At 36.2% G+C, this 16,792-nt stretch overlaps 1 protein-coding gene across 2 annotated transcripts in view; it reads left to right on the forward strand.

The window, feature by feature from the left end:
* Nucleotides 1–16,630, forward strand: part of prkar2aa (protein kinase, cAMP-dependent, regulatory, type II, alpha A) — a 33,875-nt gene extending 17,245 nt beyond the window's left edge. Inside the window, exons 3-12 of one of the 2 annotated variants that reach the window (XR_013326549.1) lie at nucleotides 3,096–3,131; nucleotides 5,906–6,042; nucleotides 7,511–7,617; nucleotides 10,967–11,108; nucleotides 11,430–11,531; nucleotides 12,337–12,411; nucleotides 12,548–12,613; nucleotides 13,659–13,797; nucleotides 14,712–15,188; nucleotides 15,815–16,630. Coding sequence is in view for 1 of the 2 variants with exons in the window: in XM_077718081.1 (XP_077574207.1) it covers nucleotides 3,096–3,131; nucleotides 5,906–6,042; nucleotides 7,511–7,617; nucleotides 10,967–11,108; nucleotides 11,430–11,531; nucleotides 12,337–12,411; nucleotides 12,548–12,613; nucleotides 13,659–13,797; nucleotides 14,712–14,836 (929 nt within the window). In the remaining variant the exon portion in view is untranslated. Of the gene's footprint in view, nucleotides 1–3,095; nucleotides 3,132–5,905; nucleotides 6,043–7,510; nucleotides 7,618–10,966; nucleotides 11,109–11,429; nucleotides 11,532–12,336; nucleotides 12,412–12,547; nucleotides 12,614–13,658; nucleotides 13,798–14,711; nucleotides 15,189–15,814 lie in introns of those variants that run through there. The other variant, XM_077718081.1, reaches the window with a different exon arrangement.
* Nucleotides 16,631–16,792: the final 162 nt, after the last annotated feature.

A 16,792-nucleotide genomic window follows, 5' to 3' on the forward strand; every position in this document is an offset into this window, starting at 1 on the left:
AATATTATGTTCCCACCTCTTGTAAAATGATGTAATTTATAATTTTAACTTAATATCTTTAAATGTTTTTTTTTTTTCCATGAAAAAAAAATCTGCAAAGCTCTGAGTCTGCGATAGCTGAAGCGCGAAGTAGCGAGGGAACACTGTGCTTCAATAAACATTCTGACCCTCTTTTTGTTTCTCCATCGACATATACCACTGCGATCTAAACCCTCAGTCTAAACCGTAACCCCCTAATTTCTCCACCCCGGTTCTCGCTCATCTTAGCAATTTTGATATGGAATATTGTGAGTGTACATTGTGGGAGGGGGAAAAGATAGTGAGAACTTGTGAGAGGCTTGTTGGAGGAGGAAGAAAAAGGGAAATAGAGCAATGAGCTGCCACTTGGAACGAGCTAGATAGTCAAGACTCAAGTTGGATGCCACTGAGAAGGGTTGGGGTAATGGGGTAGTGTTGTTATGGCAATAAGATCGTCTTTGTGTTAAGTTGCCAAGGCAACTTCAGGCGTATTTCATACAGCCACAAGCGTCGCTCCACTGCCACCAACATCACACGAGGACATGACTGTAGGGGAGCGTAATTCACACTTCACACACACACAGGCTCATGTATCCACACAAATGAAAACACATGCATGTGATCAAAAATAATTTTTGGACTAGACTCGTGCGATACTTATACTTGGTTCCAATCATTTCTTAATTCTGTGTACTATGCTCAAATGTAGGGGTGGGCTACATAGATAAGAAAAAATGTCATGTCATAGTGTTTTTTCAAGAGGTTTAGACCTAGTAGACTGGCATTGTACAATGATACTAGCAGGTTTTGCTAGTAGTTTTGAAATGCAAAAATAATTACAAACCTTATGCATTGAAAAACAAAAAAAACACTGTTAGCTTTAATTGAAGGGAAACCCTCAGCTTAGCAGAAAGGCAGAAAAAAATGGATTAAAAAATTCAAATTATTGATTTAAAAGGGGAAAAATCAGGAAATGTAATATATATTTTTTATAGATCAAAAACAATGTCTATTTTAGCTTTTTTTAAATTTATTTTTAGATTTTACAAAATGATTTTTGACCTAAAAACACAGAAAAATTGATTAAAAAATTACAATTATTGATTTCAAAGGGGGAAAATGAGTAAAATGTCATATACATGTATACTATTCATTTTAATTTGGTCCTAAAACAAAAAGTCATGATTTACTTTCCCGGACCACACAAAATGATGCATTATTTTTGAACTAAAAACATAGAAAAAATGGATTAAAAAATTACAATTATTGATTTAAAAAGGGGAAAATCAGAAAATATAATATACATCTATACTCCTCATTTTAATTTGATCCTAAAACAGAAAGTCGGCACTCATGATTCACTTTCCCCGGCCACACAAAATGATGCAGCGGGCCAGATTTGGCCCCCGGGCCGCCACTTTGACACCTGTGATACACCATGACAACATGCAAACTCCACACATGACGACTGGTAGTACTGTAACCTTGAACCCCGATTTTGAAACTGAGGTGGACATGGTAAAAACTCGACTATTTTTGCGGTAAAGAAGTTAATCGAGTTCATCTAATTTTATTTTGAACGTGGTGTGAACATTGTGAAAAACAGTACAAATTAGTGTGAAACTCATTCCCTCTCAGGGGAGTGAGGAAAGTGGTCTGTATGTGTGATTATCTCCCAATCCTTTAAATTCACAGTCCACATCTAATAGGCTCTACTGGTTAGTAGGTGGCAGCACACTATTAATGTGTCTCTGTGTGATATGTCTCACACCAGAAAGACATGTTGCCACCACTGGCTTGCACATGTAACAGTCTCAGAATTATTCAGCAGGTTTTTTCATACCAGTATGGTTTTAATTAGCAGTTTTTTCTACTCTCTTAACTGCAAAAAAAGATATCATGATGGTACTATAGATCAATTGTAGGGATCCTACGGCTCGAGAGCCATATGTGGCTCTTTCCATGGGTGCATATGGCTCTTCATTAACCTGTGAGGTAAAATATGGAAATCACTAATGAGAGAGCCAAGAATGCACCAATAGGAGGGCCACGTTGACACTGGCATTGAGACTAGCTCTAGTACTACTTTAATCATAATTTAGTTTTTCATTACTCTTCTGAATGGATCATCTGATTAATACTGATTGATTACCAACGGAATAATAATGTTGTTAAAAGAAATCAGAGACTTTTTGTGATTAAAAAGTGGTGAAATGCAAAAAAAAATAAAGAATAAAAATAAATTAATAAAAAAATTGCACATTTTCATGTATTTTTCTTTAAAATTCTGATTAAAAATGGTGAAATGCAAAAAAATTTAAAGAAAAATAAAAAATGCACATTTTCATATATTTTTCCTTTAAAGTTCTGATTAAAAATGGTGAAATGCAAAAAAAATTAAAGAAAAATAAAAAAATGCACATTTTCATATATTTTTCCTTTAAAGTTCTGATTAAAAAATGGTCAAATGCAAAAATAATAAAGAAGAAAAATAAATAAATAAAAAAAATTGCACATTTTCATATATTTTTCCTTTAACATTCTGATTAAAAAATGGTGAAATGCAAAAAAAGAATAAAGAAGAAAAATAAACAAATTAAAAAATTGCATTTTCATGTATTTTTCCTTTAAAATTCTGATTAAAGAATGGTGAAATGCAAAAAAGCATAAAAACAACCACTTAAATAAAATGCACATTTTCATATATTTTCCTTTATAATCTGAATTAAAAATGGCGAAATGCAAAAAAATAAAAATAAAAATAAAAAATTGCACATTTTCATATATTTTTCCTTTAAAATTCAATGAATGACTCTTAAGAAATAACATTAGCAAATAACAATTGTCTATGGCTCTCTCTTTCAAAAAAGGTTCCTGACCCCTTAAAATTGTGGGTTCAGGACCATAATGCTCCTATCAACCCTAAGTTATTCTTCATTTCTTTGTTGTTAGTAAATACAGGCCTATCCCGCTCTTACTATTCCATTTTTTTCCCCTTATAGAATTGCATTCCAGAAAAAAAGATAGGTTATATAAACTCAATGCTAATTTGCCTCTCCCTTTTCTTGTATTTTCAGCTCCACCACCAAGCAGGTTCAACAGAAGAGTGTCAGGTGAGATTTTTAGTTTTTCTTTGTCTATCCTTCTGGTATTTAACCATTGTATTTTTGACGTCATGTCCCTTAAAGGGCCATTCACATGAGTTTGGTTTTGCTTGCACTATTGGGTAACAAGTCCTTTATAGCAACTGATTATTATTATGTTGCTCATGCAGGTTAAACAGAAGTAGCAAATACACCTCTCTTGACTAGCTCTAGGAAGTCTCAATGCGTAGGCTGGAGATACATTCGAAAATTTAATCTCATGCTCTAATTTAACTCCCGAGATTGTTAGTGTTCCAAGAAGCAAAGTGGGCAATTATTACAAGTGGCCATTATTGTAGCTACTGTTTGTATTGAAGTATAACTCGCAAAATTTTGTACTATAAATATTGAGAAAAAGTGGGAAAAAATGTAGTGTTCCCTCGCTACTTCGCGGTTTAGCCACCGCGGACTCAGAGCTTCGCAGATTTTTTTGGAATAAAAATACAAATATTACATTGAGACAACATATTTTACAGTTTTTTTTGTTATAACATGAATTTGACTCTCTACCCGTATTCTATATGGTGTACTGTATACAGAGGGGGTAAAAAATATTTTAAAAAATAATATATATATTTTTTTAAATATTTTTTTTTTTAGAATTTGATTCAAATTAAGCATTTTTGAAGGGGCATCCCTACTTCGCGGAAATTCACTAATGCGGGTGGTCCCGGTCCCCATTAACTGCGATAACCGAGGGAACACTGTATACCGATTTTGTATTTTTTACATTTTTTATTTTTTTTCTACAAATTATGGGTGCACGTTATACTCCAACAAATACGATACTTTCAAATAAGCACAACACCATATGCAATAAATTGTTTAGTGGTGCACTCCTAGGAAGGGTTGCTACTGTTTTTATTGATTAACGTGAAGGACTACTATTTTGAGACACAATTCTGAAACAACACATTTGTTCAAATGACCTATAAAATACTTTGAGTAAATAATGATATTCATCTATTGTAAAAACACTTTTTAAATTATTTCTCACATGAATTTGGAACTTGTTCGTGGGTGTGTGGTAGAGCCATCTGATGGTGTAGTGGTTCACTTGCCTGACTTCGGTGTGGGCGGTTGCGGGCTCGATTCCCGCTTGTAGTGGTACTATTGTGTGGATTTAACATTTTTTTTATACATATGACCAAGTAAAAACTTCTAAAACAGTGCTGTCAAACATACGGCCCGCGGGCCGGATCCGGCCCGTCTGGTGGTTTGGTGCGGCCCGGGGAAGAAAGCTGCATTGTATAAAAAAAATAGGATTTTTTTAAAAAATGTGTAGTTCTTGTATGATCCGCTAGGGGCGCAGTGTTTTAGTACGTGCAGACAACATGAATTGACATTAATTTATGTTCTTATGTTATTCTCTTGTTCATAATATATTGTTTATAATGTAAAAGTAAAATTCTGTTAATAAACATTTTGATAATTTACTCATTCTTTGCACTAATTATTAGTATTAGTGACTAATACAAAGGAAAAAAGTGGGCTTATTGTTAGTTCTATGTCATTTTGCAATGAGTTTACTGGTCCGGCCCGCTTGATCTCAAATTAAGATGGATTCGGCTCGCAGACCAAAGGAAGTTTCACACCCCTGTTCTAAAAGAACACAGAGAGACGAAATTTTCTTTCTGTGCCAACTAAAGTAAGACACTTTGAAATTCAAGCTGTAGAAAGGAAGTTTGATCCATTATCTGTGTAATTTGACAGCAAGAATGTGTCCCTCTGTAAAATGCAGGATGACTAGTTTCCATGCTTTAATTCATTCACTGTGAATGTCTCTGGGTGGTAAGGCTTGGTCACCTGATGTCAGCTGACTGAACACAAGTGAAAATAAAAGTCATCTGTTGTAAAACAAGGGAACCCTTCATAGGATGCTCATTTAATGTATTGATTGTCTTTGAAGGCTTTAGACATCCAATTCATTTTGACTGGTGGAGTACCAATCAAAATGGATTGTAGATGCAGTGTTATCAATGAAACAAATAAAACTTTAGAATCCACAAGATTCTCAAAATTTGGGTACAGTGTTCCCTCGGTTATCGCGGTTAATGGGGACCGGGACCCCCCGCAATAGGTGCATTATCGCGAAGTAGGGGTGCCCCTTCAAAAATGCTTAAAGAAACGTATAACACGTGCAGAAAAGCACCACCAAGCAAAAACATCATAGTAGTCCGGATGGAGGATCTTCTGCAGTTTTTTTGCACGTAAGAAACATCGTTATTGGGAGTTGTCAACATTGTTTTTTTGGGTGGTGAAGATGCGCCTGTAAACAGCCATGAAGTCATCAATGCGATTCCTGAACTCACCATGTTATTGACCATTTCTTATGCCTTTTTTTGATGCAATTACTAATTTTTATTGAATATTTTGTTTCCATCTCTTGTAAAATGATGTAATTTTAATTTAATATCTTAATGTTTTATTTATTTTTTTCCTGAAAAAAATCTGCAAAGCTCTGGGTCCGCGATAGCTGAAGCGCGAAGTAGCGAGGGAACACTGCAAATTAATTATGAAGACTAACCTTAAGCAAAACTTCATTGTATTGTTTTAATAAGATAATTATGGAGACTAACCTTCAGCAAAACTTTATTGTATTGCTTTACTAAGCTAATTATACAGACTAACCTTAAGCAAAACTTGATTTTATTGTTTTAATAAGAAAAACACAAGCAAATATCATTTTAAAACAATCTGATCTGGTTCCAGTACATCTAATCAAATATGTAAACGCCTTCCAGTGTGTGCAGAAGCATTCAATCCAGATGATGATGATGAAGACACAGAACCAAGAGTAGTTCATCCAAAAACTGATGAACAGCGCTGCAGACTGCAGGAAGCCTGTAGGGACATCTTGCTCTTCAAAACATTGGACCAGGTAAATTATTGGAAGGAGATCTTGGCATGCATTCACACTTGTGTGAAAAGGCTGGACCTACTTGATATGTGCTTTATTATTACCGTATTTTCACGACTATAAGGCGCACCACATTATAAGGCGCACCCTCAATGAATGGCATTTTTCCATATATAAGGCACACTGTATTATACGGCACACTGTATTTTAAGGTGCACTGTATTATAAGGTGCACTGTATTATAAGGCGCATTGTATTATAAGGTGCACTGTATTATAAGGCGCACTGTATTATAAGGCGCACTGTCTAATTTGGAGAAAATGTTATACTTAAGTGCGCCTTATAGTCGTGAAAATATGGTAATTGCTATTGACTTCCATGTATGAAGCACTCACTCACTACACAGTCACCTCTAGAGCCAGCCATTGTTGATGTTTTGGATTTTTTTGTTTAAAATCTTGCAGTGGGGGAGGAGCTATATGATGGAAGATTTTGGAAACTAACATGGCATCTGCATATTTAACAGTATTGTTTCAGTTCAGGCGTTTGTGTTTTTTTTAATTTCCGACAGTGGTGGTTTTTTGTTTTCTGTTTTTTCCATATATAAGGCGCACTGGATTATAAGGCGCACTGTCTATTTTGGAGAACATTTAAGACTTAAGTGCGCCTTATAGTCGTGAAAGTACGGTAATTGCTATTGACTTCCAGGTATGAAGCACTCACTACTTTACAGTCACCTCTAGAGCCAGCCATTGTTGGTGTTTTGGATTTTTTTATATAAAATCTTGCAGTGGGGGAGGAGCTATATCATGGAAGATTTTGTAAACTTAAGATGGCATCTGCATATTTAACAGTATTGTTTCAGTTCAGGCGTTTGTGTTTTTTTTAATATCCGACAGTGGTGGTTTTTCGTTGTTGGTTTTCTGTTTTTTCCATATATATAAGGCGCACTGGATTATAAGGCGGACTGTCTATTTTGGAGAAAATGTAAGACTTTTAAGTGCGCCTTATAGTCGTGAAAATACGGTAATGTCATAGTGAAACTCTCGGGATCTGCCCATATGTGGGATTTTCCCATAATCCCCAATGTCTCTTGGTAAGACTCTGTCCATGATTTAGTAGCATATGTTTTGGTTTAAAATGAATTTGATCTCTATTTTCTCTGCACTGAACCACAGCGGCATCACCATGCGACATTTCTGGACTTTTTGTTAACCCTAAACCCAAGGGATGATTGTCTTGAGATTGCATATTCTTAAATAACATGGCTAAAATAAATATGGAAAAAAATAGGGGTTCTTTCTTTATATACACACTTCCATCTCTTAAGATAAGAATTTTTTTAGCTCTCCTCCCCTTTGGAGACCTTATTCACACGACTAATGCCTTTTTTTGGCTTCTAGTTTAATAATCCCACTGTTCTTCTTGTCTCTTATGCTTCAGTATGTTTATGATGGATTGATTTTTGTCTTTTTTTCCCTCGCTTTAGGAGCAGTTCTCTCAAGTGCTGGACGCTATGTTTGAATTACGGGTTCAGCCCCAAGAGCATGTGATTGACCAAGGAGATGATGGGGACAACTTTTACGTCATTGAGCGGTAAATATACAGTTACAGAGTCCCATTTTTCATGTTTCTCTTATGTTTAATTCTTCCCTAAAACTGAGACTGTGTTACCCTAAAGCAGTTGCCCAGAACTTTTTTAGACAGATAGAGCCATAATTTATAAATTTTATATTTTCAAATGAGAGCCATACTCAGTATTTACATGTACATATACATTTTTTTGCCATTTCACCACAAAAATCAAGTCAAATTATTTTGTCATTGTTACGCCGTTGCTAATCAATGAGTATCAATGAAAGTATTTCATGCTGAAGAGTCTAATGGAAAAAAATAGATTAAAGTGGCACTCTAGGTAGTCTAAACGCGATGTGATGCTCTTATTGGTGCATCTTGCCAGTGGTTTCCTTGTTTTACGTCACATTTTAGCATATACACCATCAAAACAGTCAAAAATGCCTCATGAGCAATGTTCCCTCTAATTTTCGTTGGTCTGGGCAGAAAGACAACCTCCCTAAGCGCACTGAGTACTAGTGAGCGACATCATCATTGCTCGTTATGGGCACACCAGTATCACACCTGCCATAAGCAGGTGCATGTCAATGTTCCCTCTAATTTTTCATGAAAAACATGCTGTAAAACACGAAAAACATAAGAATGGACAGAGCTACTGCCACTGGCTGCCACTTAAACGGCGCCATCATGGGGAAAGGTTAAAAAAAAAAGTTAGGATTTTATTTACTGCGCGCCATATGATTGCTGCTGCGCAGAGAAGACGAGAATAGTGCGCAATTGCAGCGTAGAGGGAACATTGCTCCTGAGCTATAGGTTCCCTACCCCTGCCTTAAAGGCATGCAAACACCGATTAAGTACTAAAAAGGGTCAAGGACAGGAATACAATCTAAACAACCAGATTTTTCAGGTTGTTTTACCACCACAGTCTCTAATTATTCTTTAGTGTAGTGACGTAAGAGTCCACTGATTGTGTTCTTACCATCTGCATACACTGTCACAACCTTTGTTTGCTGTGTTTTCTTTGCACGAGGTGTGTACTAATGACCTTTACCAGCAACATTCCTGCCAAGTCATACTATCCCAGAGTTTTATAAGTACTTAAAAGAAAAAGCATAAATATTAGTGTCCCCATAACGACATATACGGGTATACTGGTAAAAATAAACTTAAAATTAAACTTCTTTATGAGGTAGTCCATCCTAGACAAAGCAATTATCATAAATGTGCAATACAAATACATTACATCACCAGATGGGAATCTGGGTAATTGCTCAGCCAGGAACACACAAGATGGTTCTCAACTTGGGCCTTCTAACAGTCAGTCAGCGATAGTTTGCTGTAGAATGTTGTTATTAATTGCCATATGAGCCAACTGCCATTTTTAGATTTGACCCTGGACACAACAAAGTACTCTTCTACCAACAGACCTGAATAGTCTGTTGTGTTCAAATAGAATTACAAGTGGTGTTGCACTGATACTGTATTTTTACTGCTGTACCCAAAATTCACAGCGACTGTGACACCACTTATTTTTTTCTTTTTAGTACCAAATTACTGTATTCTTACTTACCGTATTTTCACGACTATAAGGTGCACCGCATTATAAGGCGCACCCTCAATGTATGGCATTTTTCCAGATATAAGGCGCACTGTATTATAAGGCGCACTGTCTATTTTGGAGAAAATTTAAGACTTTTAAGTGTGCCTTTATAGTCGTGAAAATATGGTAATTGCTATTGACTTCCAGGTATGAAGAACTTACTACTTTACAGTCACCTCTAGAGCCAGCCATTGTTGATGTTTTGAATTTTTTTGTATAAAATCTTGCAGTGGGGGAGGAGCTATATGATGGAAGATTTTGTAAACTGAGATGGCATCTGCATTTTTAACAGTATTGTTTCAGTTCAGGCGTTTGTGTTTTTTTAATATCCGACAGTGGTGGTTTTTGGTTTTCTGTTTTTTCCATATATAAGGCGCCCTAGATTATAAGACGCACTGTCTATTTTGGAGAAAATTTAAGACTTTTAAGTGCGCCTTATAGTCATGAAAATACGGTAAAAGTAAAATCATTTCTATCATGGCTTGGTAGATACTACTTAACAACACATTGGAGCCTACCTGGATTGGATGACAATTAATTAACTCCTTAACTTGAAATTTTCTCATAGGCCAAAATTGTGTTGTTTTTTTTAATTAGTTTTAGTATTTTGTAATTTTGTATCCAGCCTTATGTACACACACAAATTGAATCTCCCCCTTAAAGACGCCCTATGTGGCAGTCATTTCCGAAGAAAAACATCAGGTGCCAATACTAAATGTACAAAAACTTCAATGTAAAAGATAAAACAAAACCAAGAGAGCAGTAATTTTCCAGCGAAAAGAAGTAGGGGAGTGTATGCGGTCTCATTAAGTCCATGGTCAGTGCAATTATACCACATTAGTACATTAGCTTCCACACAAGTTCGCTTTCCCACTGTTAGGTTTTTCCTAACATCTTTTAATATGCTTATGTCAATATTATTGTTTGTGAAAATGGCAAATCCTGGCTGGTGTTACCATTAAGGCAGGGGTGTCAGACTTAGGTTAGTTCGCGGGCCGCTTTAACGTCAATTTGATTTCATGTGGGCCGGACCATTTTAGATATAATATTTAGATTTTTGTTTTTTTTTACAAATGGATTAAAATAACTGGATTAAAATCCCCGAATATTCAGTTTTTTATAGATCTAAATCAAAGTTTATTTTAGCTTTTTTAAAATATATTTTTAGATTTTACAAAATGATTTTTGAACTAAAAACACAGAAAAAATGATTCAAAAATGACAATTATTGATTTAAAAGGGGAAAATCAGCAAATGTAATATACATCTATACTCTTCATTTTAATTTGATCCTAAAATGATGAAAAAATTGATTAAATGAACTAGATCAAAATCCCTGAATATTCAGTTTATTTTATAGATTTGAAACAATGTTTATTTGAGCTTTTTTCTTAGTAAGGGAAACTTACTAAAAGGGAAAATAAAAAGTATTTTTATGTTTTCAGATTTTACAAAATTATTTTTGAAAATGTTTTTTGAACTAAAAACACAGAAAAAAACGATTAAAAAAATGATAATTATTGATTTAAAAGGGGCAAAATCAGCAAATCTAATATCCATCTATACTCTTTATTTTAATTTGATCCTAAAACAGAAAATCGGCACTCACGATTTACTTTCCTGGCCCACACATAATGACGCGACTGGCCAGATTTGGCCCCCGGACCGTCACTTTGACACACGTGCATTAATGTAAATATTGTTGAATTGAACTTACATTTAAGCATTCATGTTCTGATTCAATGTTTTGTTTGATTTTGCAATCCCCAGAGGCATATATGACATTGTGGTGTTAGGAAAATGCGTAGGTCAATATGACAATAAGGGGAGCTTCGGTGAGCTGGCACTCATGTACAACACTCCACGTGCAGCTACCATCATTGCCACTGAGGAGGGATCACTATGGGGGCTGGTAAGAGTCTCTAAATTAATATTCATTATAATCCAGAAGGTTTTTGTAGCTATGAAGTTGATTTTCACTACTGATGAGTAACACCAAACTCGCTAAAATCTACATTTATTCATGTTGTAATGTTATATAGTGCTTCTGTTTACTATAAACAATGAATACGACGCCTGCTAACCTTTAAGATTTAGAATGAAACGACATTCTCCATGAATGGATGTAGTAGTGCTCATTTGTTCCCCCAACTGGGCAAACAAGGAACTACAAGGCTATTTTTTTTTTTTTTTTTATGAATCCAATGGAGTTTTTTTTTCATCTCTTCCTTAGGATCGTGCAACGTTTCGTAGACTCATTGTCAAGAACAATGCCAAGAAGCGAAGAATGTATGAGTCTTTTATAGAATCTGTGCCCTTACTCAAATCACTGGAGGTGAGTTTAATGCTTGAGAGAGTTAACTATCAATACATTTTTTGATATTTGTTCTTTTTATACATTCGTTATAGGTGTTATAAAAGTGATGGAGAGTTATTTTTAGCTTGTATTTGACTTTTAAGCAGATTTATCGGCATCATTTTAAGAATATATAGCATTTTTGTCTACCCTGAAAACATTTTGTATCAAATATAAATATTTTAAACTTTACCGTATTTTCACGACAATAAGGCGCACCGCATTATAAGGCGCACCCTCAATGAATGACATTTTTCCATATATAAGGCGCACTGTCTATTTTGGAGAAAATTTAAGACTTTTAAGTGAGCCTAATAGTCGTGAAAGTACGGTAATTGCTATTGACATCCAGGTATGAAGCACTCACTACACAGTCACCTCTAGAGCCAGCCATTTTTGATGTTTTGGATTTTTTTGTATCAAATCTTGCAGTGGGGGAGGAGCTATATGATGGAACATGTTATAAACTAAAATGGCATCTGCATATTTAACAGTATTGTTTCAGTTCAGACGTTTGTGTTTTTTTAAATATCCGACAGTGGTGGTTTTTCGTTTTTGGTTTTCTGTTTTTTCCATATATAAGGCGCACTGGATTATAAGGCGCACTGTCTATTTTGGAGAAAATTTAAGACTTAAGTGCGCCATATAGTCGTGAAAATACGGTACATGTCACACACCCATTGATGCATTTTACTATATTCAAATGACATCAAAATGGCAAAAGTTTCTGTAAAATAATGTTACCACCATTTTTGTCACATTTCCCTCATTAACTTTTTTTCAGGCAACAGAAAGGATGAAGATAGTGGATGTATTAGGGGAAAAGCAGTTCCCAGATGGTGAACGTATCATCGCACAGGTAAGCACCTCACAATTAAACTCATGCAGGCAGAGAAGGACAGTTTACATATCACATTATGCTTATGCAACTTTTGACTTATCGATACTTTCTTAAAATTGTCAACTTTGCCTGAGTTTTACCTTTGTATTGACAGGGAGACAGTGCTGACTGCTTCTACATAGTCGAATCTGGGGAGGTCAGGATCATGATGAAGAGTAAAGTAAGTATTTTTGCTTTTTTGGTTGGTTTAGTCCTGTTTTTTTTACACACAAGAGGGATACTGTGGGGACTAGTAAGAGATTCTAAATGAACATCCATTTGAAACCTGAAGCAAGTTAATTGTCACTTCTGATAAGTGACCTCAATCAAGATCATCATATTGAAGTCTATAATTTCAGTCAGGTCTTGAATGTTATTTAACAATAACCTACTTGACTAAAGAGCAACGTTCCCTCTAAGATGCGTGCGTGTGCAATTGCGCACTATTCTCGTCTTCTCTGCGCAGCAACAATCATATGGCGCGCAGTAAATAAAATCCAAACTTCTTTTTTTACCCTTTTCCCCATGATGGCGCCGTTTACATGGCAGCCAGTAGCAGTAGCTCTGTTCACTCTTATGTTTTTTGTTTTTTACAGCATGTTTTACATGACAAATTAGAGGGAACATTGACATACACCTGCTTATGGCAGGTGTGACACTGGTGTGCCCATAACAAGCAATGATGATGTCACTCACACTGGTACTCGGTGCGCTCTGGGAGGTTGTCTTTCTGCCCAGACCAACGAAAAATTAGAGGGAACATTGCTAAAGAGTCTAGATTTATTTTTTTTCCTGGCTTAACTTGTAGTCCAGAGTGATTTACAGTCAAAATATGTAATTTATTGATTTTTTCTATTCTACCAGGACATCCTATTAGAATGATAGTCATATTTTTTGCATTGCATTGCATGCAAGCAGATTACCAAAATTTCCTGAATGTGGGCTGCTTTTATCCTCAATAACTGGTGTTAAAAATATATATTAATGTTAATTCATTCATTCCAAATGTCCTGTTCAAATATATTTTTGAAACTTAATTCATAATATGAGCTGGAAAAAAATAACTACATTCCACATTCCCCATTAAAAAAAAAAAAACATTCTGCCTAGCAACAGAGGTAATCACAACAATCGGTTCAGTTGCCGAGTGGCTCTCTCACCTCGGGGGTGGAGGACGATGCTGGATGCTACCCTTTAATCTTTTCCTTTCTTCCAATGCCGTGTAGACGAAGGCCGACCATGCAGACAATGCGGAGGTGGAAATAGCACGCTGTAGCAGGGGTCAGTACTTTGGGGAACTGGCCTTGGTCACTAACAAGCATCGGGCCGCCTCAGCCTATGCAGTGGGCAATGTCAAATGTTTGGGTAAGATCTAATTCACTTCTCCATCTGCCTTCAGCACATTTGTCAGCATCACTTGTCTTAAAGTGTTGTTTTTATTCTTCCATTTAATGCACTGCAACAAATGCCTTTTACAGTGATCGATAGAAACCTCATTATGAAGATTTAAAATGCATTACTCAAAGTGTTTGGAAGTGTTTCTGTGATGGGAGGATTGCCTTTGAGATGTGTGTTGTCATATTAAGTAGCGTTTGTGGGCTCATCTCATCCTGGTCGATTAGACCATCGTTTTCTCGTTCTGTTCAAAAGGGGTGTCGGACTCGGGTTGGTTCGCGGGCCGCGTTAACGTCAACTCGATTTTATGTGGGCCGGATCATTTTAGATATAATATTTAGATTTTTTTTTTTTATAAATGGATTAAAAGAACTGGATTAAAAGTCCTGAATATTCCGTTTTTTATATATCTAAAACAATGTTGATTTGAGCTTTTTTATACATTTTTAGATTTTACAAAATTATTTTTGAACTAAAAACACAGAAAAAAATGTTAAAAAATGAAAATTATTGATTTAAAAGGGGTAAAATCAGGAAATTTAATATACATCTATACTCTTCATTTTTATTTGATCCTAAAACAGAAAGTCGGCACTCATCATTTACTTTCCCGGGCCACACAAAATGATGCGGCGGGCCAGATTTGGCCCCCGGGCCGCCACTTTGACACCTGTAATGTAGCATAATAGTATCACGGTTATACCTACTTTATTTATAATAATCTTGGGACAAACTTGTTTTTTGGGTGGATTGGTACTAGAAAAAAGTAATGATATTTCAATGAGGAAACTTGATTTCATGTACGATTTCCTTTTGTGGAAAGGACTGTTATTTTATCATCCAGATTAACTCAACACTCACAGACGATGCTTTTGTTCTTGCAGTAATAGACGTGCAAGCATTTGAGCGTCTCCTGGGCTCCTGTAAAGAAATCATGAAGAGGAACATCGCCCACTACGAGGAGCAGCTGGTGATCCTGTTTGGATCGAGCATGGACCTGAGAGACTGAGCCTCCCACTTCACCCTCCGTGCCTTCTATTACATACTACAGACATACTATACAGTGACGACTACACAGACTCATTATAAGCTTTACCCATATTGTCCAAACATGAGAAATTGTAATCGGCCCTCACGCAAAAGAATTGAACTAGAATCACCTTTTCTTTTGCATTTACACTGACACAACCTTATCTCCTCACATGTTCACTCCCTAATAAATCTCCACTCACAGATTGATTTCTTCAGGCCATAGCTTTTCTTTCAACCCACTTTGGCTTTTTATCCTCCACCCCCTTCCCCTAAAGTGGTCTTGACAGCAGTCACCTGTAGTCAGGTAAACAGCAGTCACCTGTAGTCAGGTAAACAGCAGTCACCTCTTATGCAGGTAAACTGCACTCACCTGTATGGAGGTAAACTGCAGTCACCTGGATGCAGGTAAACAGCACTCACCTGTATCCAGGTAAACAGCAGTCACCTGTATGCAGGTTAACATCAGTCACCTGTATGCAGGTAAACAGCACTCACCTGTATGCAGGTAAACAGCACTCACCTGTATGCAGGTCAACTGCAGTCACCTGTACGCAGGTAAACTGCACTCACCTGTATGCAGGTAAATTGCAGTCACCTGCATGCAGGTAAATTGCAGTCACCTGCATGCAGGTAAATTGCAGTCGCCTGCATGCAGGTAAATTGCAGTCACCTGCATGCAGGTAAATTGCAGTCGCCTGCATGCAGGTAAATTGCAGTCGCCTGCATGCAGGTAAATTGCAGTCGCCTGCATGCAGGTAAACTGCAGTCGCCTGCATGCAGGTAAACTGCAGTCACCTGCATGCAGCTAAACTGCACTCACCTGCATGCAGGTAAACTGCACTCACCTGTATGCAGGTAAACTGCACTCACCTGTATGCAGGTAAACTGCACTCACCTGTATGCAGGTAAACTGCACTCACCTGTATGCAGGTAAACTGCAGTCACCTGTATCCAGGTAAACAGCAGTCACCTGTATGCAGGTAAACAGCACTCACCTGTATGCAGGTAAGCCGCACTCACCTGTATGCAGGTAAACCGCACTCACCTGTATGCAGGTAAAGCAAAAATTAAACATCCAATGAAAACACTCCATTTAAGGCATTTTCGGAAACGCTAACACACAATTCTTCACGTTCACGTGCGCTTTAACAGCTCCCAGTTGCCTCAGCCAAGGAGATAGACATGCACGCTTTCAATGACAAACACACGAAGACACTTATTGAACACAATCCACACTTGCAAAAACACATTGAATGGAGCTGTCAAACTTTAAAAAAAGATGATGAGGAAAATGCAAAATAAATAAAAAAAGTTTAATGGAAAGTTTTAAAAACAAACATTTTATGAATATAAAACATAAGCTTTGATAAAATATTTAAATATATAATAGAAGTGTTTTCCTCCATGTGAGGCCGGGTTGCAGAAAAATATGAAAACACTCCATTTCATCCTCGACTGTTGGTAATCGAGTTCAGTTAGTGCTGGTGATTATTATTACTACCGTACCACAAAAGTGGTAAAAAAAAAAAAAAATCTTTCAGTTTTGGAACTTTGTTATTCTTCTCGCTGATGCCACGCTTTGATGTATTGAATTAATTATTAATGTATTGTTATGTATTCATTTATTTTATTTTGACCAGCTGATCATTTCACCCCCACATCTCTGTAAAAACAAGATAAAAGTTAATAAAAAAATATTAGTGATAATTTCTCTACGATTATCTTAAGTTGTCTTGGATGAAAGAAAAATAAAGAAAACATTTTGTTACAATGGTTTCTTAGTTGATATTTTTGTATTTACAATCATTAATTGTAGGTGTTATATGATATTTTGGGAATCAAAAGTTTTTAAATGGATTGTTCGACTAATAGCATTGTACGTTTTAAAGTAAATATTGTATAAAATGATATAATATGGTGATTTTAAGTTGTA

The sequence above is a fragment of the Stigmatopora nigra genome, chromosome 1 (genome assembly GCF_051989575.1).
Source record: "Stigmatopora nigra isolate UIUO_SnigA chromosome 1, RoL_Snig_1.1, whole genome shotgun sequence".
Taxonomy (NCBI): domain Eukaryota; kingdom Metazoa; phylum Chordata; class Actinopteri; order Syngnathiformes; family Syngnathidae; genus Stigmatopora; species Stigmatopora nigra.